Source organism: Microcebus murinus, chromosome 22 (genome assembly GCF_040939455.1).
Source record: "Microcebus murinus isolate Inina chromosome 22, M.murinus_Inina_mat1.0, whole genome shotgun sequence".
Lineage (NCBI taxonomy): Eukaryota > Metazoa > Chordata > Mammalia > Primates > Cheirogaleidae > Microcebus > Microcebus murinus.
The window spans coordinates 20268865-20295134 of NC_134125.1; the positions used below are offsets into that span (position 1 = coordinate 20268865).

At 53.5% G+C, this 26270-nt stretch overlaps 1 protein-coding gene and 1 non-coding gene across 4 annotated transcripts in view; both read right to left on the bottom strand.

Annotated features, from left to right (window-relative positions):
- Positions 1-5083: 5083 nt before the first annotated feature.
- Positions 5084-26270, bottom strand: part of AP1B1 (adaptor related protein complex 1 subunit beta 1) — a 54314-nt gene continuing 33127 nt past the window's right edge. The window contains exons 9-22 of one of the 3 annotated variants that reach the window (XM_012763839.2): positions 25870-25965; positions 24749-24864; positions 24235-24400; positions 18296-18394; positions 17485-17744; positions 16670-16871; positions 15760-15780; positions 15011-15154; positions 10466-10611; positions 8724-8853; positions 8357-8441; positions 7899-7985; positions 7648-7802; positions 5084-6093 (exon numbers count right to left, since the gene is read on the bottom strand). In XM_012763839.2, the coding sequence (XP_012619293.1) occupies positions 6019-6093; positions 7648-7802; positions 7899-7985; positions 8357-8441; positions 8724-8853; positions 10466-10611; positions 15011-15154; positions 15760-15780; positions 16670-16871; positions 17485-17744; positions 18296-18394; positions 24235-24400; positions 24749-24864; positions 25870-25965 (1782 nt within the window). In that variant the 3' untranslated portion in view covers positions 5084-6018. Of the gene's footprint in view, positions 6094-7647; positions 7849-7898; positions 7986-8356; positions 8442-8723; positions 8854-10465; positions 10612-15010; positions 15155-15759; positions 15781-16669; positions 16872-17484; positions 17745-18295; positions 18395-24234; positions 24401-24748; positions 24865-25869; positions 25966-26270 lie in introns of all 3 variants that reach the window. The other 2 variants (XM_075996688.1, XM_012763842.2) reach the window with 2 other exon arrangements.
- On the bottom strand, positions 9843-9937 carry LOC142863812 (small nucleolar RNA SNORD125). Its single transcript, XR_012914447.1, has one exon. It is a non-coding gene; the product is annotated as a small nucleolar RNA SNORD125 (small nucleolar RNA).

A 26270-nucleotide genomic window follows, 5' to 3' on the forward strand; every position in this document is an offset into this window, starting at 1 on the left:
GCACCTGTGTGGTATTCTTCCTACAAACCCATAATCCCAGGCTAATCATGGGACATCAGACAAACCCAAACTGAGGGACAGTCCACAGAACACCTGAGCAGTACTCCTGAAACTGTCAAGGTCATGAAAAACCAAGAGAGTCTGAGATACTGCCCCACACATAAAGAGGCACGAGGACTGCACGGACTGTGGGGTTCTGGAACAGGAGGAAAACCAGTGGAAAAATCAGTGAAATCTGAGTAAGAAACTAAACCGGAATTTAGTTTAAAAATTATATATTGGGGAGGGGGGAGGGAAGGGCAGTATCCGTAACCTTAATTAACATTTGTACCCCCATAATATGCTGAAATTAAAAAAAAACCTGACATACAAAATGAAAAAAAAATTGTATATTGGCTGGGTGTGGTGGCTCATGCCTATAACCCTAGCACTCTGGGAGGCTGAGGCAGGATTGCTTGAGCTCAGGAGTTCGAGACCAGCCTGAGTGAGAGCGAGATCCCGTCTCTATTAAAAATAGAAAGAAATTAGCCAGACAACTAAAAATATATATAGAAAAAATTAGCCAAGCATGGTGGCATGTGCCTGTAGTTCCAGCTACTTGGGATGCTGAGGCAGAAGAATTGCTTGAGCCCAGGAGGATTTTTTGGTTTTTTTGAGACAGAGTCTCACTCTGTTGCCCAAGCTAGAGTGCCATGGCATCAGCCTAGCTCACAGCAACCTCAAACTCCTGGGTTCAAGTAATCCTCCTGCCTCAGCCTCCCGAGTAGCTGGGATTACTACTGGTGGCATGCGCCACCATGCCCGGCTAATTTTTTCTATATACTTTTAGTTGGCCAATTATTTCTATTTATAGTAGAGACGGGGTCTCGCTCTTGCTCAGGCTGGTTTCGAACTCCTGACCTTGAGCAATCCACCCACCTCGGCCTCCCAGAGTGCTAGGATTACAAGCGTGAGCCACGCGCCTGGCCGAGCCCAGGAGTTTGAGGATGCTGTGAGCTAGGCTGACGCCACAGCACTCTAGCCCAAGCAACAGAGTGAGACTCTGTCTCAAAAACAAAACAAAAAAACCCAATAAAAATTATATTATAGAATTTGTTATTTATTTAATTATAAATATATTGGTTCTATATTCACATATATTTATATAAACATATATTTACATTATAAATAGATGGAAAAGAATGGAAGAGGGCCTATGTACAAAAGGATTCCAAAAATAGAAAATACTCATGAATATGTAAGAACAAATGTACATGCAAGAACCTTTAAATGAAGAAAATTTAAAATATTACAGAGATGTAAAAGAAAACCTGAATCAATGGAAAAGCACCTACTCCTGTATTTGCATATAAATACCCAGCATTATTATTGGCATCATTATAAAAATGTCAATTCTTGCCCGGGCGTGGTGGCTCATGTCTATAATCCCAGCACTTTGAGAGGTGGAGGCGGGAGGATCACTTGAGCTCAGCAGTTTGAGACGAGCCTGGGCAACATAGCAAGACTCTGTCTCCACAAAAAATAAAGAAATTAGCTGGGTGTTGTGGTGTGAGCCTGTAATCCCAGCTACTTGGGAGGCTGAGGTGGGAGGATTGCTTGAGCCCAGGAGTTCAAGAGTTCAAGGATGGCCGGGCGTGGTGGCTCACGCCTGTAATCCTAGCACTCTGGGAGGCCGAGGCGGGCAGATTGCTCAAGGTCAGGAGTTCGAAACCAGCCTGAGCAAGAGTGAGACCCCGTCTCTACTATAAATAAAAAGAAATTAATTGGCCAACTAATACATATATAGAAAAAAATTAGCTGGGCATGGTGGCGCATGCCTGTAGTCCCAGCTACTTGGGAGGCTGAGGCAGGAGGATTGCTTGAGCCCAGGAGTTTGAGGTTGCTGTGAGCTAGGCTGACGCCACGGCACTCACTCTAGCCTGGGCAACAAAGTGAGACTCTGTCTCAAAAAAAAAAAAAAAAAAAGAGTTCAAGGCTGTAGAGAGCTGTGATTGTACCACTGCACTACAGCCTGGGCAACACAGTGAAATTCTGTCTTTGAAAAAAGAGTCCAGGAAAACACCCAAATATATGTGAAAACTTTAGTATATGATAAAAATGGCATTTTAAATCTGTGGAGAAAAGATAAATTATTCAATAATGGTGTGGAGACAACTGGGGAACCATCTGGGGAGAAGGGGAAGTTGGATCCCTACCTGACTCCTACATAAAGCCCAGATGGAAGAGGATTGAAATGCAAAAGCTTAAGATCAGACAACTACTAGAAAGAAAAGAGTAAGAGAAAATTATATTAAAAACAATTTCAAGGCCAGGCACGGTGGCTCACGCCTGTAATCCTAGCATTCTGGGAGGCTGAGGCGGATGGATTGCTTGAGATCAGGAGTTCGAAACCAGCCTGAGCAAGAGCGAGACCCCCATCTCTACTATAAATAGAAAGAAATTAATTGGCCAACTAATATATATAGAAAAAATTAGCCGGGCATGGTGGTGCATGCCTGTAGTCCCAGTTACTCGGGAGGCTGAGGCAGAAGGATTGCTTGAGCCCAGGAGTTTGAGGTTGCTGTGAGCTAGGCTGATGCCACGGCACACACTCTAGCCTGGGCAACAAACAAAGCAAGACTGTGTCTCGAAAAAAAAAAAAAAGGCATGAGGACAGTGTAAGTGGGCTAGTAATGGAAAAGCCTCTGAGATATAAACACAGAGATATATTATAAAAAAATATAAATGTGTATTCCATGCTATGATTTGTGTATAAAAAGGGAAAATACCACATTAGACAATGTTGAGCATCTTTGGACAGTTCCAATGGTTTCCTTTGGGGAGAGGAATGAGGGGAAGGTATAGATTTTTTACTTCTTTTTTTCCCATTTCCATTTTGAACCATATGAATGTATTATTTTTTTCAAAACAACTGTTAATAAAACGTAATGTGTATACTGGTTATGCCTTCTGGGGCCAGATCCTACAGGTACATTTGTGCCCATGAGCATGGATGGATGTAGCAATGTTCACTGCAGCCTTGCCTGGGCCACAGATGACAGAAACAGCCTGAGTGTGCATCGCAGGGACTGGCTAATGGTGGCCCCTCCACACAAGGATTCCCAAGGGGGTCTATTTGTACCCATAGGGAAAGAGCTCCCGAAATAACTGTTAGGTCAGAGAAGAAACGGGTGGCAGTGTCTAGGAGTGCTGCAATTGTTTACATGGATTTGCTTATACTCATGCACAGAAGATCCCTGCAAGAAACCAAAATCAAGCAACGTCTGCTTCAGGGAGGAAAACTAAGTAGGAAGAGGTAGGAGGAGGAGGGGGATCTCACCACGGTCTTGAACCACGTTTCCTGTAAAAACAAACACCTGAATCATTCATTTTTTAAAAAACAAATGCAAACCACTAGTCAATGATTAAAAAGTGTCAAACAAGGTCCTCAGGTATTTATTGGACCCTGCAGACATAACTGGTTGCTATTGTTGAATTTCCCGACTGGCTCGGGTGGCTCAAGGAGAGCCAGGCAGCTCCGGGCTGCGGGCTGCCAAGGCCTGCGGGGAGGCAGAAGCACATCAGGACCCAGCAGTGACATGTGAGAGCGAGGGACAGAGAAGCTGAAGGGCAGAGTTGGGCACAGATCGGATACCCCCGAAAGCACTTTTCCTAAAGGCCTGGGTCCCAAAGGGCAGCCCTGCATGCTTGTTTTCCTGATGCAGTGATACTGGGAAGTGGGAGTGTGAGGCCCTCTGCCTCAGTTTCCCCATGTGCTCCATTATGCCAGGCACTATTTGGGTGAAAGATGGGCACAAGCACGGCTAGGCCCTGCCCACACTCACCTGAGGCACAAGCATAGACTGAAGCAGGAGGGTGAACCCAAGGAGGTGTCCAGGGACAGTCCAAGGCCCTCTGTCGAAACAGGCAGCCCACCTTTCTCCTCAGCTCTCCTCACCCCAGGTGGTTTGTCCTGGGCCTCCAGTGGGGACAGCCATCCTGCACGTGCATTCTCCTGGCCTTGCGGTGGAAGGGTGGGGACACGAAGTGCTGAGGTCCTGCTAATTGAGCCAGCAGGCTGCAGGGCCAGTGACTCAGGGCATTTGGGTCAGGGGAGGCAGGGGACAACACAGCCCAGGGTGACAGCCTCTCTCAAGGGCTCACCACCTTGCTCCTCTAGTTCCACAGGACAGGGATGCTAGCTGTGTTTGTGCTGGGACTTTCAGGGGAGGGAAGAACTAGGGCTGTGCAATCAAAGGCCTTGGCCTCAATGGTCCCCAGGGCAGCTCAGTGACACCGAGGGGGTCAGAGGTGAGCAGTGGAAGGCCAGGTGCCCCTGCTGATGCCCAGCAAGAGTGGCAGCCATCTCTGCCCAGCTGGCAAAGCAGCGGAGTCTGAGGTGGGTGGGGTGCGGGGGTACAAGGGGTTAGGGCAGGCAGAAGCAGCCCCCACAGAAGTGGGCTGAGGCCCCATCAGCCAGGAGGCAGCTGTACCGATGGGGCCCTGCCTGGGATCTGGCTGCCCTCCCTTGGAAGCCAGGCCAGCACCAGGACCGGGGCCACCAGGGGTGTCCTCAGTGGTGGATGGCCCACATCACGCCCACCCCCTCTCCCATCAGAGCATCTCCCTCCACTCTCAGGAGCCTCCTGGGAGCTGAGTCAGGGGAACACCAGCCCTCTGGCCAGCATCAAAAGCCAAGACAGTTCAGCTGGGGAGTCAGGATTGATGGTGGGAGACGTGCCAGGGACACCAGGCCCCAGGAGTCAGTTTTCCAAGGAGAGGATGGAGGGAAAGCGTTGTCCTCACAGTGACAGGGGAGGGGCCATAGCTAGGCACAGAGCTCAAGCCCTTGACCCTGGGGTCCCTGCAGCCCAGGACCCCCACCCAGAAGAGCCTCGAGACCTGACACACTGGCCAGGGACACACTTGATGTTATCATTTTTATTCACTTTCTCTTTTTGAAAATAAGAGTAAACATACAATATATATTTTCTATGTATATATATTAGATATAATTACTGCAGGAGTCAGAAAACTGTCCCCAGCCACTTGGAGGCAGTTTTCAATTCTGACATTTGGTGGAGGGGGAAAAAAGTGTCCGTGATTGCCAAAAGCAGAATCTTTCTTTATTATTAAACAGCAGTAACAGGAAAACCTAATGCTCCATCAGACACAACTGAAACTTGGGAGGCCAGGGAGAGGGCAGCAGATACTAACGAGAAACCCCAAAGAAACCCCAAACAGGAAGCACACCCACTCGCCCGCGGCCCCATCCGGGGCCCTGTCTGCTCCAGGAGCCCAGGGCTCACTGGGGCGACACCAAGGAATGTATCACAGGCAGTGACAGTCCTCAGGCAGGAGTGGGGAGCAGGGGCCTGAAGACAGGCTCTGGGAGCTTCTGCCTGGTCTAGACCATGCAGGGCAGTGCTCAGGGGCTGCGGCTGGACTGGCACAGCGGCAGGGCACCAGGCCGGTAGATGCAGGAGCGGGGTGCAGGCCCTGGGCTCCTCCCAGCTCAGCCCTGCCCCTCTGTCAGCAGCTCTGCTGGTACCAAGGGGACCCTCCCTGTATACCCAGGCCTGCCTGGCAGGACCTACCCCACTCGAGGTAGCAGTGGGGGACCCCTAACACCAACCCAAGAGAGATAAGGGGCGAGGCGGTGGGGCTGGAGCCTGAGGCGTGAGCTCCACACTCATCCTGCAGCACAGGAGAAAGGGAAAGGAGAACCCTCGCCTCCCTGACTGGTTTCTGCCGCCGCTCTGGCTCTGTTTCCTTTGGTCCCCTCCTCACCTGACCCCACACGTCAGCAGCAATGGAAGAGGGGTGTCCCGGAACACAGGAGTGCACTGAGATTGCACCCCGGGGAGGGGTGCCACCCTGCCCTGAGAACCCAGGTGGGTGCTGCAGTCAGAACCAGGGGGCCCCCTGGGTGGCCAGGAGCCCCGCCTGGCCCTTCCATGAGGAGAAGGAGGTGCCGCCATCCCCCGGGGGCTCCTTAGTGGGGCTGGCAGGAGGCTGGGGCGGGCGCTGGCTGGAGCCTCAGTTCTTGAGGATGGTTTCGTAGGCCTGGTACACGTGCTGGGACACCTCTGGTGCTCGACACTTCAGGGACAGCTGCAGGGGGAGAGGGGTTGGGGGAAGAGAGCGCTCATCCCTGGGGTCCTCTCTGGAGAGGAGGGGAGGGGAGGGGAGGGGAGGGAAAACAGAGCAGGAGCCAGATGGAGGAGGGTGGTGTGCACACGTGGCTGGGTGGCAGCTGAGGCTGGGCAGATGTGAGGTACAGCAGAGGGGGTGGACCAAATATACTTGCAGCCCACACACCTGCTGTCAGCACAGCCACCAGAGCCCCGCTGGCAAGTGGCATGAGTCACGAGCCAGAGGCTGCTGGGGGGTACCTGGCCCCACCCTGCAGGCCTGCCCGCCCCCCTACAGCTCTCGGAGGTCCGGGTCCTCAAGACCGACGCCTGACAGGGAATCCTGAGGGGCATAGAGGGCTGGGAGAGCCGGTGAGGGGTGCTGGGGTTAATCCAAGTTTCCTGCGTAGGAAGCAGGTACACTGAAGACTCTGCCTCCGCTCTGAGGTATGCGCTTGAGAACGCAGGCAGTGGAGAGAGAAGCCACCCACCCTGTCCACCCCAAATCGCTGGTTCTGAAGGGTGCAGTTAGGAAGGGGGAAATGGAGTTCTGGCAGTCAGCAGCAGTGGCCCCATGGGGTCCCCTGGGTCTGCCTAGAAGGGCTCTGTGCACTGTGGACATGTGCAAGCGGGGGCATCAGCGCCTTGATCAGGGCCACCTGGCCGAAAGTGTGGCGTCGGCAGCCTGCACACGAGTCTGCCTGGCTTTGGGAGCAGCGGGTGAGGCAAAGGCAAGAGACAAGGTGCAGACAGGAGACCTGGAGTGCGTGGGGGCCAGGCCGTGAGACGGGGAGTGCAAGACATGGCTGGGGCGGGTGGAGGGGGAAAGAGGAAGAGAAAAGCAATCTGCTAACCTCCAAGTCCTGCACCACGGGCACCAGCAGGGAAGGTGGACATGCAGCACCCAAACACAGGGAGACAGAAATTACCACCACCGAAGCCACCACCGCAGACCCCCACCAACCACGGTGCCCACGCTGCGGCGGGGCCCAGGAGAGGCAATGTCTGGAGGGCCATGCCTGCCAGAGACTTGGGGTGCAGGGAGAAGCAAAGCATGGGGCTCTCCAGGGCTGAGAGAGGCAGCTCAGGCCTCCAGGATGACCACGTGCCCATGGACACCAGCTCCTGACGGGTCTGACTCAAAGGCAGTTGACTGGCAGGAGGCCAGGCACTCAAGCACTCACCCTGGAGCAGGGCCAGGGCCCGGCAGTGCCATTTCCTGGTCGGGGGCCCCAGCCAACTGTGCCACTTCATAGGGCCCAATATTATAGAATCTTCTAGTTCAACTCACTTTTCTGAGACCCAGTTTGGTGTCTTATCTGGGTAAATTGATGGGGTTGAGTTTGAAGCTTTCTAGAAAGGTTTGTTCGGGGGACAGAACTGACTCTCATTCATGCCAAGCTTGAAGGGACCCTTGGCACAATGTTTCCCACCAGAGCCACCCCCTGGCCTGGGAGGCAGGCAGAGGCAGGTGGCTGCCCAGGACAGCGTGGTGGAGGCTTCAGGGCTGGCAGGGCAAGTGTGGGGCTCTCACCGTGAAGCTGGGGTTGCCTGGCTGGATCCGCAGCTCCGCCAGCACCCAGATGCCGTTGGTCAGTTTCAGGGACTGGTAGAGCATGTCCTGGCCCTCCACGTTCCTCTTGGCGATGGTGAAGATGTTGCTGCTCTGCAGCTTGCTGCTCACAGCCTCTGTGGGGCCAGACGGCCAGTGGAAAGCCCATCAGTGATGGGGACCCTGGGTACAGGTGAGGGGTGGCATGGCCTCAGGGGCTCAGACATCCTCACCTGCATTGAGGGGGCAGTCTCTGATCTGGAACTGGGCTTCATTCTCATTGGGAATATCTTTCCACGTGGCCAGGAACATTTGCCGGTCTGCAGGGCGCGAAAGGGGCCAGGGGAGAGAGATGGGCCCCTGACAAATCTGTGGCCCCTCAACAGCACTCAGCAGGAAATGGGTCTGAGAATAAGTACTAGCTCCCCCACAGCACCTCCCGCCTCCCTGCGCAAACCCTCAGCTCTGTAAAGGAGGACACCAGTGCTGTTCCCAAATGACCCTGGGCCTCAGATCTCTCCTTCCCACACATGGCTTCCTCCTCCTGTGGCCCTGGACAGCCTGCTCGTTAGTCACAGCCTGCCTCATAGGGCTCTGTGGCGAGTGAGAGATGACTTGGACCAAGGCCATCATCGAAGTTCCCCAGCCACAGCCCCATTCCAGGCACCCGAGGGGGTCCCTCGTGACTCACCCATCTTCCCATCCTCCACAAAGAGGATGTGCAGTGGGTATAAGGTGCTGAAGTAGAAGACGTCAATGTTGTTCTTCACGGCCACCTAGGCATGGGGGGTCCCGGTCAGTCCTTGGGCGTCTTGTGCTGACGCCAACCTCTGAGGCCCCAGGAAGGGCATCCCTGATCTCACACGACCCTCCCTGGTAACCACGCCGTCGCCTCTCTGACCTGGACCTCCCCCTGACACATTTGTGGCCAAGAGCAGGACTCCACAGATGCAGCTGTCTGCTGACCCTGGCCAGTAGCCCCAGGCCACTCTAGCCCACTCCTCCCCTGGGGCTGGGGGTGGGCAAGGACCGGGTGCTCAGCCCTGTCTGGGACACACCTGGAGGTTGTTCAGAGGCTCCATCTTCATGACTGAGCCCACCGTGTTGAGAGGCAGGGAGATCTCCACAGTTTGGTTGGGGCTGAGTGGCGCGTGGACCTGGAGCGGGGCGGCGGGGGCCAGGCCGAAGCTGGGGAGAGAGAAGCCCCGCGGGGATGGCAGGGGGAGGTGCTGAGGCAGGACAGGTGGCTCCTTGGGGTCCAGAGCTGGGGCAAGGAGCCTTTCCACTAAGCCAGCCTACCCAAGCTCCAGGCCTAGAGCAGACAGACATGCTCCCAAGCACCCCCCCCCACCCCCGGCCCCCGCTGCCCACCCCTCAGTGGCCCTGTCCTGCCCTTACAGAGCTCCGTCTAATACAGGGGCCTGGCCCGTAAGCTCCTTTTAACTTGAAAGCTCTGGGACTGCCCAGTCCCTGCTGCCAATCCACATCCTCCAGGAGGGATCTGACCCAAGTGACATACTGGGTTTTACTGTCTGGGCCAGAACTGGCCAGGTCACGTGATGGCCACAGAAATTCAGGAAAGCCCCGCTCCCCTGTAAGGCAGCACACTGGCAGGTTAGGAAGCTCTCAGCATTAGCAAGAGACACCCAGCCGAAGGCTCTTGAAAGGTGAGTCACTGAGTACAGGCTGGGGCTATGAACTGAGTGCTCAGGATGCCCACATTGGGTGTTTGATATCACACAACTTTCTATCCTAATAAAAGCAGGGGCAGGTTTACATTATTCCACCTTCCAGGTGAAGACACAGAGTCTGAGACCCTGTGGAGTGAGTGGCACTGACAATCACAGCTTGAGCTGCCTTCTCAGCCAGTGCTTTGCCCATGAGGCCAATCAGGCCTGTTTGGGATGCAGCAGGAGGCCACTCAGGGAACCCCAGGCCTGCTTGGTGGCTCAGTGCTCCAGGCTTTCCTGGGAGCTCCACCGCTGCCTGCTGTGTGACCTTGGGCAAAGCACTTGCCCTCTCTGAGCCCAGGTGTCCTCATCTACTAAGCACAACCAAGGAATAACTGGGACTACCCCTAAGAGCCTGGAGCACTTCTGTGGCCACTAGGGTCATCTGAGGTAAGTGGTAGAGCTGACCCCCGCCTCCTGGTCAGGCAAGGCCCACAGGGTCCCCCTGAGGAAGCAACCCCTTCAGTCAACTTCTTAGAGGCTCAGTTTGCTCATCACTAGAGCGCTCAGGAAGAAGAATCATCAGGAGGGCTGCTAGGCTTCCCCAGAGAGCCCTGCTGGCGTGGGACAGGTGACATTCCCCACTGAAACCAGTGTAGGGGACTTGGTAGAGGTAAGGGGCCTGGAGCAGCCACCACTCCCAGAGACTCTGTGTCAATCTGATTCTTTGTCACACAGGGGAGGCTGACAGGCAGGCCCACTCCCCACCAGCCTTCTTAGAGCTGGTCCCTAAGATGGGAGCAACCTGGGCCCGGGAGAGGAGGCCCCAAGCTCCCATCAGTGGGGGACGGGCCCCTTCTGATATGTGGGGTGCTTGTCAGAGGCAGGCTCCAAGGCTGGAGTGTGGGGTTTCCCTTCATAAAACACTCCTTTAGACAGTGGAGGCAAAAATAAGGGGAGATGCTGTCCCCATTCTGCCTAGCACTTTGGAGTCCCCATAAAGGGTCACTGGGGAGAAAAACCACTGCTTTAGGGTTTGGGCCTGAGGGGTGGTGAGAACATCCCAGCTCTTGGCCCCCACCTGCAGTCACCAGCACAGACTCTCGGCACGCGGGGCTCAGGCAGCTCACCTGTTGCGGTTGAACTGGATGGCGAAGTCGGTCATGACTTGCAGTGCCTTGTTGGTCAGCTGCAGGTCCATGGAGATGGAGCCCACCTGGCGGGTGAAGGTGCCCGAGATCTCCAGCCCCTTCGCCTTCATGGCTGGGAGCCAGACCTGTGGGAAGAGGGTGGGGAGGGCAGGTATGTTTTTCTTCTCCCAACCCTAACTCAACAGCCACCGAAGGGGCCTCCCAGATAGTTCACACCTGCCTTTACCATGAGGGGATAACTGGGATGTATATCAGGATGAGGAGAACAATCCTGTGGCCCACCTAGGGCCACCGCCACGGTGTGGCTGCTTCTTGGAGCAGCCGGGGATAGGCAGGCGCTTGGTGCTCTCAAGGGCTGATGTGAGTCTTCAGAGGTCGATGAAGGAAACACTCAGGAAGTAGGGCTAAGGAGACGGAACAAGGACAGAGCCGAGTGCCCGACGGCATCCTGGACCCAGGCCAGAGCCCGAGAACTTCCTGCCTGTCACAGCCTGTTCCTCCCTTGCAGGAGGCAGGGCTGGCCTTTAATTGTAGAAACTGGTCTGACCAAGGACAGTACCTAAGAGGACCCCGAGGCTGGCAGGCCCTCTGCTGCTTGGCTGCCCTTGTTGTTTGGGTCTCAGCTCAAGAGCCACCTCCTCTGGGAAGCCTGACGAAGGCTCCTTCCCCAAATCTGCACCCCAGTGAGCCGGGTGTGAATGTAAGGCAGGTCACTCCGTGTCTGTCTCCCCTGTGCCCAGCGAGCTCGCCAAGGGAAGGGCTCTGCTTCTCTGTTGTCACATCCTTGGCTGGGAGCCTGCGTGGAGCCGGGATTCAGGAGTGTTTGCTGAGTACACAGCGTGAGTTACAGCCCTGCCCACCAAGGACATCTACCAGCGTCATCCCATGGACACCCAAACAACTCTTAGGCCGTGATTCTCGCTTGGACAGCTCATAGGCCCCTCGGGGTCAAAAGGCTCATGTCCCACCTGACAGCTTCCCAAAGTACACCTGCTGTCAACGAAAGTCCCACCATCTCTCAAGTTGTCAGTGCCAGGAACCACAGAGCCAGTAGGCACCAGCCCTAGCCCCACCCTGCCACCATGCCACAGAGAGGCAGCCCAAGTCGCATCATGTCAAGGCCACCTCCTACACCTGCCCCCATGGCCTCCACTTCTCTCCATCTCCACATGTGCCACTGGTGTCTGAGCAACCACCAGACTTCCCCAGGTATGACAGCAGCTGCCCAGGTGACTGCCCCATTTCTTCTCCCCTCCTCCCATAGCAGCTAAAGTCATCTTGTGAAATGACTTGTGCAATCTGACCATGGCACTCTGCGAAACCCCTTCCAATCCTGCAGTGACCTCCACTGGCCCTGGTTCCATAGCCTGATTCCCACCCCTACCCAGACCCAGCCTGCCCCTGCCCCCAACCCCGGGACCTCACATCACTGTTCCCTCTGCTTGGAAAGCACTTCCCCGCCCCTTCGCCACCCTACTTGGCTACCCCTCAGCACCCTTCGCATCCCCTGGACGCATCTGAGAGGGCAGAAATCGCCTGGCTTTAGTTCTCAGCTGTGAGCTGGCGTGCAGTAAGCACGCAGAGGGCTGCTGAACCTGACCTTGGGCACAGCTCTCTCACAAACACTGCCCGAGCCCTCCTCATCAGGCCTCCTTTCGCCTGGCCCTCTCTTAGCCACCCATGGCTGAGGATGGGGACTTCATTGCTCTTGGTCACCATGGGTTTGTGGAGTTTAGCACAGGTCCTAATAGAACTAATTCTCAATATTTACAAGTGGACCAGTGAACTGTCACTACCCACTGACTCAAATGCTTGAGGAACTTGACCCTTGTCCCCTTGACCAAGGGGGTTGGAGAATGACAGATAATTCTAGGTAGTCACAGGGCTGTTAGGAAAATACAGATGACCTACCTACTGCTACTTTCCCCTATTTTTTCTTTTCTTAGAGCTCACATTTCTGGAGAAATATTTATTGCTTTTGAAGGGAGAGCATGCCCACATCCTAGAACCCCCTGGTGCGTACGATAGTGAGGAAAGTCCTGCCCACGTTGCAAGGACTCCTCCTCCAGGCAGCCTGCCCTGATCACTCCTGACATAGTGAGCTCCTTGCCGCTCCTTTCCGGCACTCAGTCCAGAACACTCACAGGCCCTCCTAAGACAAAGCAGTGAGAACACCTGTTAGAACGCACACACAAGCAGAGGGCCAGCTTGCCAAAGGCCAGCTCCAGGCCTTACATTCCTGGTAGCTCTGCAGTGCCTGGTGAGGGCTGGCACTCATGGGGCTGTGGGAGTCTCGGCTGTTCTTGTGTCGCTCAGTCCTGCCTGAAGTCTGTGACATTGGGCTTTTAACAGGTACAGGTCAGCCTCATGCCTCGGTGCAGCCAATCCACACAGCGACTCATCAGCTGAGCATGCTGTGCATCATGCCACGTGTCCTGTGTTCTCTGCGGTCCTGCTCATTCTGACACTCCACCACATGAAGGCAGGCGCACAGGTGGTTCTAAAACACTTTGGGGCCATAGTCACACAGGAGTTGGGAACAGAGGTTTGGTGCCAAAGCAAAGTCCTGCATTCAATTCTAGCTTCTGTCACTTACCAGCTACATGACCTTAGGCAAAAGCACTCAGATTTCTCAACTGCAAAATGGGAACGAGCAGCATGAGGCCGCTGCATGGATCCAGTGGGATGGTGGCTGTGGAATGCTCGTGGCCTGGCATGTATGTGTGCAGCTGCTAGTAACAGAGTTGCTGTCTGCTGTGGGAGGGGCTTCCAGCCACTACCACTGCAGGTGCAGCGGGCACACTGCAGGGAAGGCCAGGTACTGGCTCACGGCTCCCTGGTCACGACAGAGATGTTACCATGCCCCTGAAGCCCAGCTGTGTCCTGCTCTGGGGAGGGAACCTGAGAGGAGAGAGGGGCTCTGGCAGACATGGCTTCCTATCCGAGTTTTGTGAGAGAATCAGGCCAGGTGTGTCCCCTCTGGCAGCCTCCTTGACGCTGATGACGCAGCCCACACTGAGCTCTCCCTAGTGCCAGGCCTGTACTTCTCTCACCCTAAAATAAGCTCTCCTTCCCTCAGCCCTATCCACTCCTGTGCCCCCAACCCAGCATCTCCTCTGGCCCCATTGCTCCCCCATCCCTACCCCTACATCCTGCTGTTGCTCCCTCCCAGGGAGCTCTCAGGTCCTCGCCCAGGCCACAGCAGCGCTCATCTGTCCTTGCCACAGAATTCTCCCTCTACCCCTTCCTGCAGCCAGAGCCGTCTCTCTAAAGTGCAAATTGGACCGTTTCATCCCTCTGCTTAAAACCTTCCAACGGTTCCCTCTGTGCCAGGATCAAGAGCAAACAGCTCAGCCTGGCCCTGCCAACCTCGCCAGCTTCCTCCCCCGCTAATCTCTAGTCTAGCCAGGAGTCTCGGGGGTGGTACTGCCCTAGGTGGCACCGTGGGCATCTGTGGGGCATCTTCAGGTGGTACAATGTGGGGGTGCCAGCTTAGTGGGCCAGAGTCAGGGATGCTGAAGTTTCTGCCATGGAGACAACAGTCCCCGCAATGAGCAACTGTCCTGCATCCTTTTGAGTATTTTCTGCATGGTTTCAATATGCCCTAATATTTCCTGGGGCACAACTATCATGGAAATCAAGGGACCCTGTCTGTCTTGTTCAGAACTTTACTGGGAGTAGCTACCACTTCAGAGAATAATGGCACCACCGGCCACACCATGCACGCTCCCGAGCTACCAACACCATCTGCAGCTGTCACAGTCACGGTGACTCTCTGCCTGCTGCAAACACTGGCAACTTCATCATATGTCTCCTGAGGTGGCCAGGTGGGTGTGACCAAGCATTTATGACATTTAAACATATTCTTGTATTCTCTTTCTTTTATGTCTCCTTCATGCAGTAGAAACATTTCATTTTTAAAAATATTTGTTATTTTTTGAGACAGGGTCTCTGTCACTCAGGCTGGAGTATAGAGGCATTGATCATAGCTCACTGCAACCTTCAAATCCCAGGCTCAAGCAATCCTCCTGCCTCAGCCTCCCGAGTAGCTGGGACTACAGGTGCTCACCACCATGCCTGGCTAAGCATCTGATTATTTTTGAAATTAAATGTGTAGGTAGGTTACACAGTCACCAATACCATTTAAGGAGAGGAACAGGGACATTGTAAAACGTCTGTTCTAACTAAGGCGCTGGATCTGACACACTAAAAACCACGGCTCCTACTGGACCAGCCCTCTGCCGATTCCCTGACAGAGGAGGGCTCTCTGTCCCCTCCAGACCTTGCCATAGGCCGTTTCTTTGGCTTTCTCTCTCCTGACTTGTTTTGCAGGCCCGTGCTCCTAAGACCCCTCCACGGGGAAGCCTTCCTGGGGCCCCTGCCAAGCCTGACTCAGCCCCTTCTCCTCGGCAATCCCATGGCCCCAGTTCCCCTCATCAATACTGGCCTGAGGCACAGCACCAGGGCCCACACATCACTCTACAGCCTCTCTGCTCCTGCCAAGAAAGAAGGGGAGCCACTTACTGCTTTAGGGGCCACGTATGATCCTGACAGGGTGCCCACACCACTGGTTAGGTCAAAGAGGTCACTCAGGCCACTGCCGATGGGTGCTCCTAGGCTGGCTGGTACTGCTGCTGCTGGGGGTGCCACAAAGTTGGGGCCCCCAATCTGGAAAGGAAGGGAAAGCATCAGAGGCAGGCATCGGAGGCCCGGCATGAGCAGAGCCACCTGGCTCTTTAGAAAACAGTGGGGGGCAGGGGTGGGACACAGCCTCCACATCAACTCTGAGTTGTAGAAAGGAGACAGGGAGGTGGGGAGAAGAGAGGCTGAGTCCTCCTGCGCACTGCAAGCCTTGAGCCTTAGGGAGTGACCTCCGAGAAAGGGCTGGGGACACTCCTAAACTAGCAATTAGCCCATGGATAAAATGGGGACTCAAGACATGCTGCTAGGTGGGGACGTGCTAGCAGATGGAAGTTTTCCGTCTAGAATGTCAGAGAGGGCCCCTGGGGACTAAAGAGGGCCAGCAATCCTCAGAATGACAAGGCAACGTGTCATGGGGTGATGAGGACAAGGCAAAGAATTCATGGATGTGGGGGCCCAGGGGCAGCTGGATGCCTAGTGGTCAAAGCAGAGGCTGCCAAGACACTGGACCAAGGACCATGGCTCAGCAGGGAGGGACTGATTTGACTTCATCTGCCTCATGGGACGCTGGACCAGTGCTTTCGGGAGGGGCAGGCACGAAGAAGGTTTGGTGACATGGGGTTGAACCGTACCCCTTCAGGCTCATCCCCCATCTCCAAGCAGAAGCAGGCAGGGTGAAGAGAACAGGCAGCAACATGCAGAGAGAAGGCCAGGAAAGAAGACAGAGAGAGACAAGAGAGAGAAAGGGAAAGAGGGAAATGATTAGTCAACCGCTGCCCCACCCGCAAGGAGTCTGGTATGAGGCTGTGCCTCAGCCTACGAGAGGCCCAGACCCCCGTCTCTGCGAAAGGCTCTACCCAGCCTCCGTTTCACCCCACCACCCTCACATCCTATGTGACTACCACGACTCTTCCTACGCTTGCCCTAGTGGCACTTATCACCTATCTCCTGCCCCCATGCTGGAACTTTGGGGACCAGCTTCCCCCGCCACCTGGCCCTACCAGCTGCCAGATGAAGGCCCAGGGCAGTGCCCAGGGCAGTCTCACCACTCCCCTCGCTGCAGGGCAGAAGGAAGTTCTTTCCCTGACCTCCCATAGGCCTTTCTCAGATAGGCCTGGCTGGGCTGCTGTCCCCAACTGGTGTAGCATGTAGGTAAGTAGATACAGGTCTGGTTCTTCAAGGCCAGAACATCTAGCCTCACCAGGCAAAGATGACTGTGGAGCCAGAGTCAGAGGAAGGGGCTGGGACTGGCCCTCCAATGCCCCAGGTCTGCTGGGACTCAGGGGTCCAACAAGGGGGTTGAATCTTATCTGTGCCACTCAGTGGCTGTGCTGTCTTGCAGGGAAGGTTGTCTGATCCATCTATGCTTCAGTTTGTCATATGTAAGTACAAAGTTACAAAGCCACCTTTGAGGGCAGACGGTAAGGACTCAACATAGTGTACCTGAGGCACTTGGCTGGTGTCTGGCATAGAGAGGGGCATTCAATGATGGCTCCTCTGAAGATCATTACCAACATCACCCAGAAGGGTTCCAGGACATACCAGGCTGTCAAGGCCACCGCCAAGAAGGTCCACAGCTCCCATCTGCACTGATGTGGTGGCCAGGGGTGGACCGCTCACCGGGGGACCGAGGTCCAGGTTGAGAAGGTCACCCAGCAGGTCACCCTGGGTGGGGATGACATCCGGCTGCTCGCCAGGGGGTGCTCCGGCAGGGGCTGTCTCAGGGCTCTCTGTGCTCTCGCTCCTGCTAGGACACGGAAGGGAGAGGGTCAACAGGGTGGGGGTGTCGGGTTGTCTTAGAAAGTCAGAGAGACTTCAGATGCCAGGATGCTCCCCCAGAACAGCACTGGGTTTCTTCGCAGGCCCAGAGAGGGCCAGCTACACAACCCCACTCCCTCCTCATTCCCATGTCTGATCCATCGTTTAGGCTCCATGGGGATAAGTAAAGGAAAGGGGCCCATGCTAAGAGAAAACTGGTTGCCAGTCCCCAGGGGACTATGCCACCAGGCCAGACCAGCCACTTGGGAGTGGCAGAGGACAAAGTTAAGAACGGGGCTCTGGAAAAAGACAGAAGCAAGGCTGAGTCCCAGCCCTGCTAGCTGTGGGATCCTAGAACAGTCATTCAGACTGTCTGTGCCTATTGTCCCCATCTGTCAAATGGGGACATTTTCTCTCAGAGCTGCTATAAGGATCAAATGACGTCATGGAAACATCTTGTGTATAGTAATAAGCATTTGATAAAAGGTTCTAGAATCATAGTTTCCCTTAGACTCAGGCCTTGCCAGGGCACATCACACCAGGCCTACGTGGGAAGCAGGGGCAGAGGCTCAGGCCCACGACTGGCCGATTTCACTCACGAGGCAGTGCGGGGTGGCAGGCTCTTGTGCACAACGCCCCGGCCCCCCTCCACAAAGGCGCTGGGTGGCTTATGGTAGACGGAGGCCAGTGTGCCGATGTAGCAGATGAGTTCGTCTAGCAGCGTGGGCTCGATGAGGTCCGTCTCTTCCGAGATGAGCGGCTTCTCAGCCAACACCACCTCCTTGGCTGCCACTGGGTCTGTGGAGAGCAGGCGCCAGTAGATGTAGCCCCGATCCCGCAGGTCTGGGTTATCCGAGTCCTGAAGGTAGGGGCGGGACAGTGATGAGAAACACATGAAACTCAGAGCAGAGCAATTGGGTGAAGGTGAAGAGAGGGGACCCTCCCACAGCCCCATGATCTAGTGTGGTCACAGGACTGGCTGATGACAGCAATGCTCACTCCATAAGCCTGTCCCTAGACCACTTAAATAAAACCATCCCAGCATCGGGGCTCACTTCCCATGGTGTTCTATCCTAGGCTTGCTCAGGCAGGCCACGTCCGCTCCTGTCTCCAATCCCGATTGCCCTCCATGGCCTGCCCTCCTTGTCCATGCAAACCCTCTGGTTCCCACAAACCTCCCCCTTGTCTCTCACCTAGTCTGTCTCAACTTTACCACTAACCCCACTCTGTTTTTATTTGTGTGACTCTGAGCTCCCTAAAGGCAGGGAACTTCAGTTACTCTGGGGCCAAACCCCCAGAGATGCCAGTCTTAGGGGTGGGACTGGCTTCCATGTCTGAATCCTTGGGCCAAAGCTCCCCCTGCTGGAGTGAAGGCTGTGCCAGGCACAGCACAGAGGCTGGAGCACGCACCTGAGTGGCCAAACTGAGGACCTGCTGCACGAGCTCCTGGGTCTCTGTTGGCTTCTTCAGAAAGAGTTTCACAATGGCTGTCAGCAGCTGCAGCTGGACCTGCAGGGAGACAGGTTCCAAGGAGGAAGTGTGTTGGCTTCACACAGGGATAATGGGAAACCAAATGAGGGCTTGAAGAGGAAGAGGGTGTTCAAAGAACCTTGAAGCCAAGAACAGCTCTTCTAGGTTTGGGGTTAGCCATGGCACACATGCTAAGGCCAGCAGGGGGTGTTGGTGCTGCTGGGCGGCCCAGCCCTTGGCATTACTCACTCAGGAAGGAGCAAACCCAGGCAGGCTGGGGGCTGCTGCCCAGCCCTAGGGTCCTAGAAACCTGTCAGAGCTCTAAGCCCCATAGCACCATGAGAAGCTCCCATGCGCTTGCTTCTTAAAGGGACCATCTGTCCACGAGTGACAACAATGCCAGCACAGCCCACAGAGCCAGCTTACCATCTAGGAGCTACACTTCTTCCACAGGGTGGGAACCACCCCTGCCTGGCCTTCCAGCAGTCCCCACTGTTCACCCGGACATGCCTCCTGTTCCTGCAGCCTGGCCAACACTTCCTCACCCTTCAGCTCTTCTGCTGACCCCCTGGCTCAGCCCCCATAATTTTGCAACCTCCTCCACCATCCTCATCGGCACCCCCAGCTGCTGGCTGTCCTGTGGCAGTGGTTCCCCGTGGGCAGGGACTATGTCTGCCTTGCTCACTGCTGTCTCACTAGTTACTGCTCAATCTAGTGCCTAGTGCATAGTGGGTCCTTAAGAAATACTTGCTCACTGAAAAAACATCCATGTGAAAACAATTCTTTGCGCACAGTCTTCCTTAGCCACACTCTCATTTTTGCCAGTCCTAGGACAAGAGGACAGCATATGCCTCTGGAGCCAGGGCAGCGCCAGGAGCCCACAGGCTGTGCCAGGGACAGGCGTGCGGCAGGAGGATTGCGGGGTGGGTGTGTGCAGGGTGGGTGTGTGCAGGAAGCTCAGCAGCGGCGGTGCTGGCAGCATGTCCCGGGGCTGTCCAACAGGAGGGCTCCTGTGCAGGGCAGGCTGACCGCGGGAGGCAGAGTGGAGGGGAGGTGGTCTGTTTCTGCAATTAATTGATCCTGGGTCTCTGCAATTTGGCTACACGTGGGCCAGTGGCAGAGGAGCAGTGGGCTGGCTGTTTCTAAGGCAGGAGGCAACCCAGTATCTGGCTTCCAAACCTGGTTCCAGCCCCTGGCTGGGCAGCTGTGGGAAGCCATTTATCCTAATCTGTGAAGGAGAGGTTTTCAGGCTTTCAAAATGGCAACTTATGGCAGCTTACTTGGAGCTAGATTCAGATCGTACCTCATTGGAACTCTGGTCCTATCACTTCCCAGGTGGGTGATCCTGGACAAGTCATTTAACTTTTCTGAGTCAGTTTTCTCATCTATAAAATGGGGATAACACCTCATAGGGTTAATGGGAAGAGTCAAGGAGACAACAAATGTGAAAAAGCTATTGTGTATTCTGCTCACTGCATAACAGCTGTCATCCCGGCAGTCACCACCAACACCATCACACAGGGACTCTCCCCAACCCAGTCAGTGGGCTGCCTAGATTATTCATCACCATCAGATCTGCTGTGCTTCCCGGAGGTACGCCTTGTGCTCTACTGCCAGAGGGTGCTCTGGCCACGAGCCGGGGGCCCCTGGCTCAGTAACCTGCCCAGCTCCCACAACACGCTGACACCCCGTTGGTCTGCATATACACGGCAGCTCTCATGCAATGATGCCGCAGTCCCTGCCATCCAGACAGGATGGGATGGCAAGACAGGGGCAAGATGTGGACCGGGCTGAGGCACTACCCTGGCAAGACTTTCTGAGCTCCCTGAGCTCCCTGTCCATGGCTAGAGAGGCCAAGAAGCCAAGGATGAGGAGGTTCCAAGAGACAATCTAAAATGAGTTGCAAATTGTCAAACACTAAACAAGTACTCTTCTTTTTTTTTTGAGACAGAGTCTCACTCTGTTGCCTGGGCTAGAGTGCCGTGGCGTCAGCCTAGCTCACAGCAACCTCCAACTCCTGGGCTCAAGCAATCCTTCTGCCTCAGCCTCCCGAGTAGCTGGGACTACAGGCATGCGACACTAATTTTATTTATATATATATATATAAAACCCCAGACAGGGTCTCGCTCTTGCTCAGGCTGGTTTCAAACTCCAGACCCCAGACCCCAGACAGGGTCTCGCTCTTGCTCAGGCTGATTTCAAACTCCAGACCTTGAGCGATCCTACCACCTCGGCCTCCCAGAGTGCTAGGATTACAGGCGTGAGCCACTGCCTAAACAAGTACTCTTAAAATAGGCTACTCAATTAAAACACCATCACCACCCAGCTATTGTTTACTGAGTTCTGGAGTGGGCACTTTACATTCAGCATCTAATAGTCTTTGCAGTAACCCGGTACTAGAGACTAGGAAACAGGTTTGGCAAGTTTAAGTAACATACTCCAGGGCACAAAACGGGAGGAGCCTGGATTCAAAACTTCAGAGCCTGTGTTTTTTTTTTTCATGACACCAGACTCCTGGCTCAGTTCTCCCTGTCCAGATTCTCTCATCCCAGCTCTTTAGCGGCTTAGCTGAGCAGGCAGAGGATGCAAAAGATGGACTGTAATACATGGGCAGAAACGCACCCCTACAGGACATCCTCACAGTAACCCCCAGCAGGACTTGATCCCAGGGGCAGATGCCATCACAGACTGGGCTTTGCTTCTCAGAGACAAGGGAGAAGAGGCCGGTGTTGGAAGTGAAGGCAACCTGGAGGCAGGTGCAGTGGGAGAGGGTGACGGTGGGAATTATTACTATGATATTGTGATGGACATCTGTTCTGTTGTTTTGCTCACCCAGCATCTATTCCGTCTTCTGGGAACAGAACACTGGCTTTGCTCCAGAGACTCGCCCTTCTCTGTCCCTTTCAATCCACACAGGCCGGGATCAGCACCTGGGAGACCTGGCCAATCAGAGCCATAGTGACTGGCTCAGGATAATACAGAGTATTATCTGTATAGATAGTCCTGGGACTTTTGCTGGAAATACTGAGGGGAAAAAGTCTTTCCATGGGGGTTGTGAAGCTGTAAGGAGGTAGCCTGGAACTGTTCAGCCCTTGTGGTCCCCACTCTTGGGAGCCTACCCAAGACAGAAGCCACCACAGGGTTAAAGAGACAGCCCCGATGCCACCCTCAGCCAGGAGTGCTGGAAGAGGGCACGCTGCCTGGACTTGCCAGCTACATGAACCCCTTTTTGGCCAGTTTGCTTCTCAGTACCCTTTTTTTTTTTTTTTTTAAAGAGACAGGGTCTCACTATGTCATCCAAGCTGGACTTGAATTCCTGGGCTCAAGGGATCCCCCTGCCTCAGACTCCCAAGTGGCTGGGATTGCACATGTGTGTCACCACAGGCTTGCTTGCTTTTGAAACTAAGTTTGACCCAAACAAATACTGCCAAGAAGGAGTGTTTATTTTGGGCTGGGTATGTATTAAGGACATTACACAAAGCATCCCAGCATTACACAACAAGATGAAGGGAAGTCTTACTGATTTTCTTTTCTTTTTTTTTTTTTTTTGAGACATAGTCTCGCTTTGTTGCCCGGGCTAGAGTGAGTGCCGTGGTGTCAGCAACCTGAAACTCCTAGGCTCAAGCAATACTGCTGCCTCAGCCTCCTTCCTGGACTATAGGCATGTGCCACCATGCCCGGCTAATTTTTTCTATATGTATTAGTTGGTCAATTAATTTCTTTCTATTTATAGTAGAGACCGGGTCTTGCTCTTGCTCAGGCTGGTTTTGAACTCCTGACCTCGAGCAATCCGCCTGCTTCGGCCTCCCAGAGTGTTAGGATTACAGGCGTGAGCTATCGCGCCCGGCCTGATTTTCATTTTATAAATAAGGAAACTGAGGTTCACAGAGGTAAATAGATAAGCATGAAGTCACCAAGCCAGGAAGAAGTAGAAGAGGGGTGTGGATTCTGGGATCTCCCACTCCAAGGCCCATACTCAAATCCACTGTGGTTACACTGTCCTAGTTGGGCAACTCAGGCTTCTATGCTCACAGACTGATAGTTCCCAGAGAAAAGGGAATACAAGTGACAAGATGTTCAACCTCATTCATAACAGAAATACAAACGAAACCCCTTGCTATCTCTTAGCTTGGCAAAAACAAAGTATGAGGATGCACTAGGCTGGTGAGGGGGCAAGGGCAACCTACTACCTACGCTAGAAGTGCAAGTCAGCACAATCTCTACACCTAGGGAAATCGGCAACAGCTACCAAGCTCTCCAAGGCACAGGCTTTCATCTAAGCCAGGCATCCTCAAACTACGGCCCACGGGCCACACACGGGCCGCCTAGCACATTTATCTGGCCCTCCAGGTATTTTTGCCGCCACTGCCTGTCCTGCTTAGCAGCCAACTCGTCCCGGGCCCACAGTGCGCATTCTCCAACGGTCTGAGGAACAGTGAACTGGCCCCCTGTTTAGAAATTTTGAGGACCCCTGACTAAGCATTCTGCTGCTACAAATTTATCCTCCAGATATACTTGCAGATGTGTGTTAAACAGGTTATTCATAGCAGTACTGTTTAAAAGAGCACAAGACTGGACATGTAAACATCCATCAGCAGAAGCTTGTTAAATAAAGCATAAATTAATAACGGTATGACCTTCAGATATATTTGTAAGGGAAAAAGGCAAGGTGCTGAACAATGTGAATTTGCATAGTATGCTATCAGTAGTGCTTAAAATAAATAAGAGAAAAAGACATATTACATATATATAGTTGACCCTCCTTATTTGTGGAGTCCATATTTGTGAATCCTACTTGCTAAAATGTACTTGTAGCCCCCAGATCAACACTTTGGGCTTTTGTGGTCATTTGCAGACATGTGCAGAGTGGGGAAAACCTTGAGTCACCTGACACACACGTTCCCAGCTGAGGTTGAACAAGGCAGCGCTCTCTCTGCCTTCTTGTTTCACTTCTCATACTGTAAACAAGTGTCCTTTCTGCAGTCTATTTAGTGTCATGTTTTTCACATTTTTGAGTTTTTTGTTGATGATTTCTTTGTTTAAAATGGTCCCGAAGTACAGTGTTGAAGTACTGTCTAATGTTCCTAAGCATAAGAAGGCTGTGATGTGCCTTACGGAGAAAATACATGTGCTAGATAAACTTCATTCAGGCACGAGTTATAGTGCTATCGGCCATTAGTCCGATGTTAACAAATCAACAATACATATTAAATAGGGTGTTGTTAAGCAAAAACACACAAAAAACAAGGTTATAAGTTGATTGGTTGACAAAAATGTGTACCCAGATGCTTACAGAAACATAACTTGGTATTTCTCCTAGAAGCAATGGTATTAGAAGTACTGATACTTGCTAATTCAGCATTTGTGGTGACTATGGGACAAAAGTACCATGAACAATGAGAATTGACTGCATATGTGTGTGTATATTTGTATGTGTGTGTGTGTGTGTGTGTGTGTATCTGTTAGTGTATTCCTAACTGATCTCTGGAAGTCTCTCCAAGAAAACAAGAACATTGGTGACCTCTGGGAGAAGAACTGGTGGCCGGAAGAGTCTGAGGAGGGAGACTTTTCACTATACGTCCTTTTGTATCTTTTCAATTTTGAACTGAGTCAATGTACTACCTATTGGAATATAAATATAAAATTAAAACAAAACCAGAAACTTCTGCCTGGCTTCCATGCACGCTACCAGAGACTGTCCCACGTGTCCCCTTGAGGTGCCGCAGTGGAGGAGGGAAAGGGGCCATGACTATCACCCATGCATCACTCACTTGTCTGTCCTCAATGCAGTATTAGGAGGGGAGGGTTCCAGGGCAGGATGGACCACAGTGGGGTCAAGCTGCCAGTCATGACTCAAGCCCTGGCCCGAGTCGGCTCACCTGTGTGCTCTCATCATGGAAGCCCTCAAGGAAGCTCTCCAGCAGCTCGTCGGCATTGTCGATGCGCTCGGCGTACTCGCCCACAATCCAGATCATGGCAGCCCGGGCCTCGGGCTCATCCAGGGAGTCCAGGTTCTCACACAGTGTGGCGATCACACTCTCGTACCTGGAAGGCCAGACACAGCTGGCATGTGAGCACCAAAGGAGTCCAGGCAACCCAGTAGGAGCCAGAAGAGATGGGCAGCTGCCCCGCAAGACCCGAGAGATGTGAATAAAGGGGATTTGAGTTTTATCTGTTATGCTTTAGCTCATATTTTGGCCCAGGGAGCAGAGACGAGGCAGCTCAGGGGAAATAAGAAAAAACCAAAGGGTTTCTTTTGAGCATGCTGTCTGTAGCAGACAAGTAAGAAAGAGAAAAGCAGCCCCTTCCCTTTCCTTCCCACCATACTTTCCTCCCCCCCCCCACCCCAAACAGAGCAGGATTGCTCTCTCCCTGGGAGGGCTGGACACATACTTGTTGGGATACTTGCGGAAGATGTCCTTAATGACCACGATGGCTTCCTGGACCACGTAGTTGACCTTGGTCTGGATGAGATCAAGCAGAGTGCTCACACAACGCTCTGCAGATTGCTGTGTAGGAGGAGGAGGAGAGTGTGGGCAAGGACCCTGTACCCTGTCTCCAAGAAAGCCTCTGATGACCACGCCTTGGCCAGGGGCTCTTTACTCATCTTCCTAATCACAGCAGGAGAACAGGAGAACCTGATGTCTAGGTAACAGGGGGGAGAACGAGTGCCAAATAAAGGCCCTGGGATGGCAGGGATATAGGGAGACATAATGAGACTGAGGAGAAGCCAAAGGCAGAGTTCTTGAGAACAGGGAGGGTCCCTGGAGCTCCTCTAGGGCAAGTGGGGGCACAGTGACTATACTCCAGCCTGATCCTGCCATCTTTCTTTTGTTTGTTTCATAAAATAGGCTCTTGTGACCAAAAACACTCACACAGTCTCTGCTTAGACCAGCTCTTCCACCTTTATTCCCACACACTGTGCTAATGGCCTGATGAGGGAAATTTCTCAGGATGGCCAGACCATTATAGGCACCAAGGGTCTGGGCTGCAGGTGACCCAAGATCCTGTCTCAAGATCCTCTAGCCACCAGTAGACTCATTTAAAGTGAGTCTGGCTCAGGGGTCAAGGTATGTCTCCACAAGCAGAGAATGGGAGGGGACGAAATGCCAGGACACAAGGGTCTGGAGTGGCCCTGGGGAGCTTGGAAAAAGAGGTACACGGGCAGCTCAAGTTCAACAGGCAGAGCCCCTGCCCCTGCTCTGTGAAGTGAAAGCTAAGTTTACCAGGGCCACCACCAGCTAATGGCTGACCCAGCATCTCAGCTAATCTTGCAGGTAAACTATGATTATGATGGATTAATTTTATCTGCAGCAACCTGAAGACCTAAAGGAGACTACAGAGTGAAAAGGAGACCAACCAGATCTATACAATGGGTGCCTTGGGAGCTCCAGTGGTGACACTCAGGGCCTCCTGGACAACAAGCAGCTGGTAGATTCTGCTAGAATCAGACTGGTTTCCTGGTTTTGGCTCCCTTCTCCTCCCTGGCCAAGGACAGAGTCCCAGAGCCTCACCTCCACCTTGATGGCACAGCGGCCAATGGCGCGCACAGCCTTCCGAACAAAGTCCACGTCCACTTCTGTCGCGTACTCTTTCAGCTCTGCCAACACCTGTGGCCCAAACAGAGAAGATGGGGTCCAAGGGGATCTGATGGGGCAATCTCTCAGAACACCCCTGGGAAGTAGGTATACATAGATCCCTAGAAGGATGGGATTCTGCCTCTTGCTCAAGGGAGAAGGCCCAAGGGAGGGAGGGAGCTGTCAGGTGCCAAAAAGGAAAGCAAGGTTGGACAACCCTTGTTTTAGGCTGATTTAGCCAACACTTTTTAGGCTGATCTAGCCAACTAACACTTTTTAATGGATGGATGACAGGTAATAATAGAGAGAACATTCTTTTTACTTTTTGTTGTAGCCCC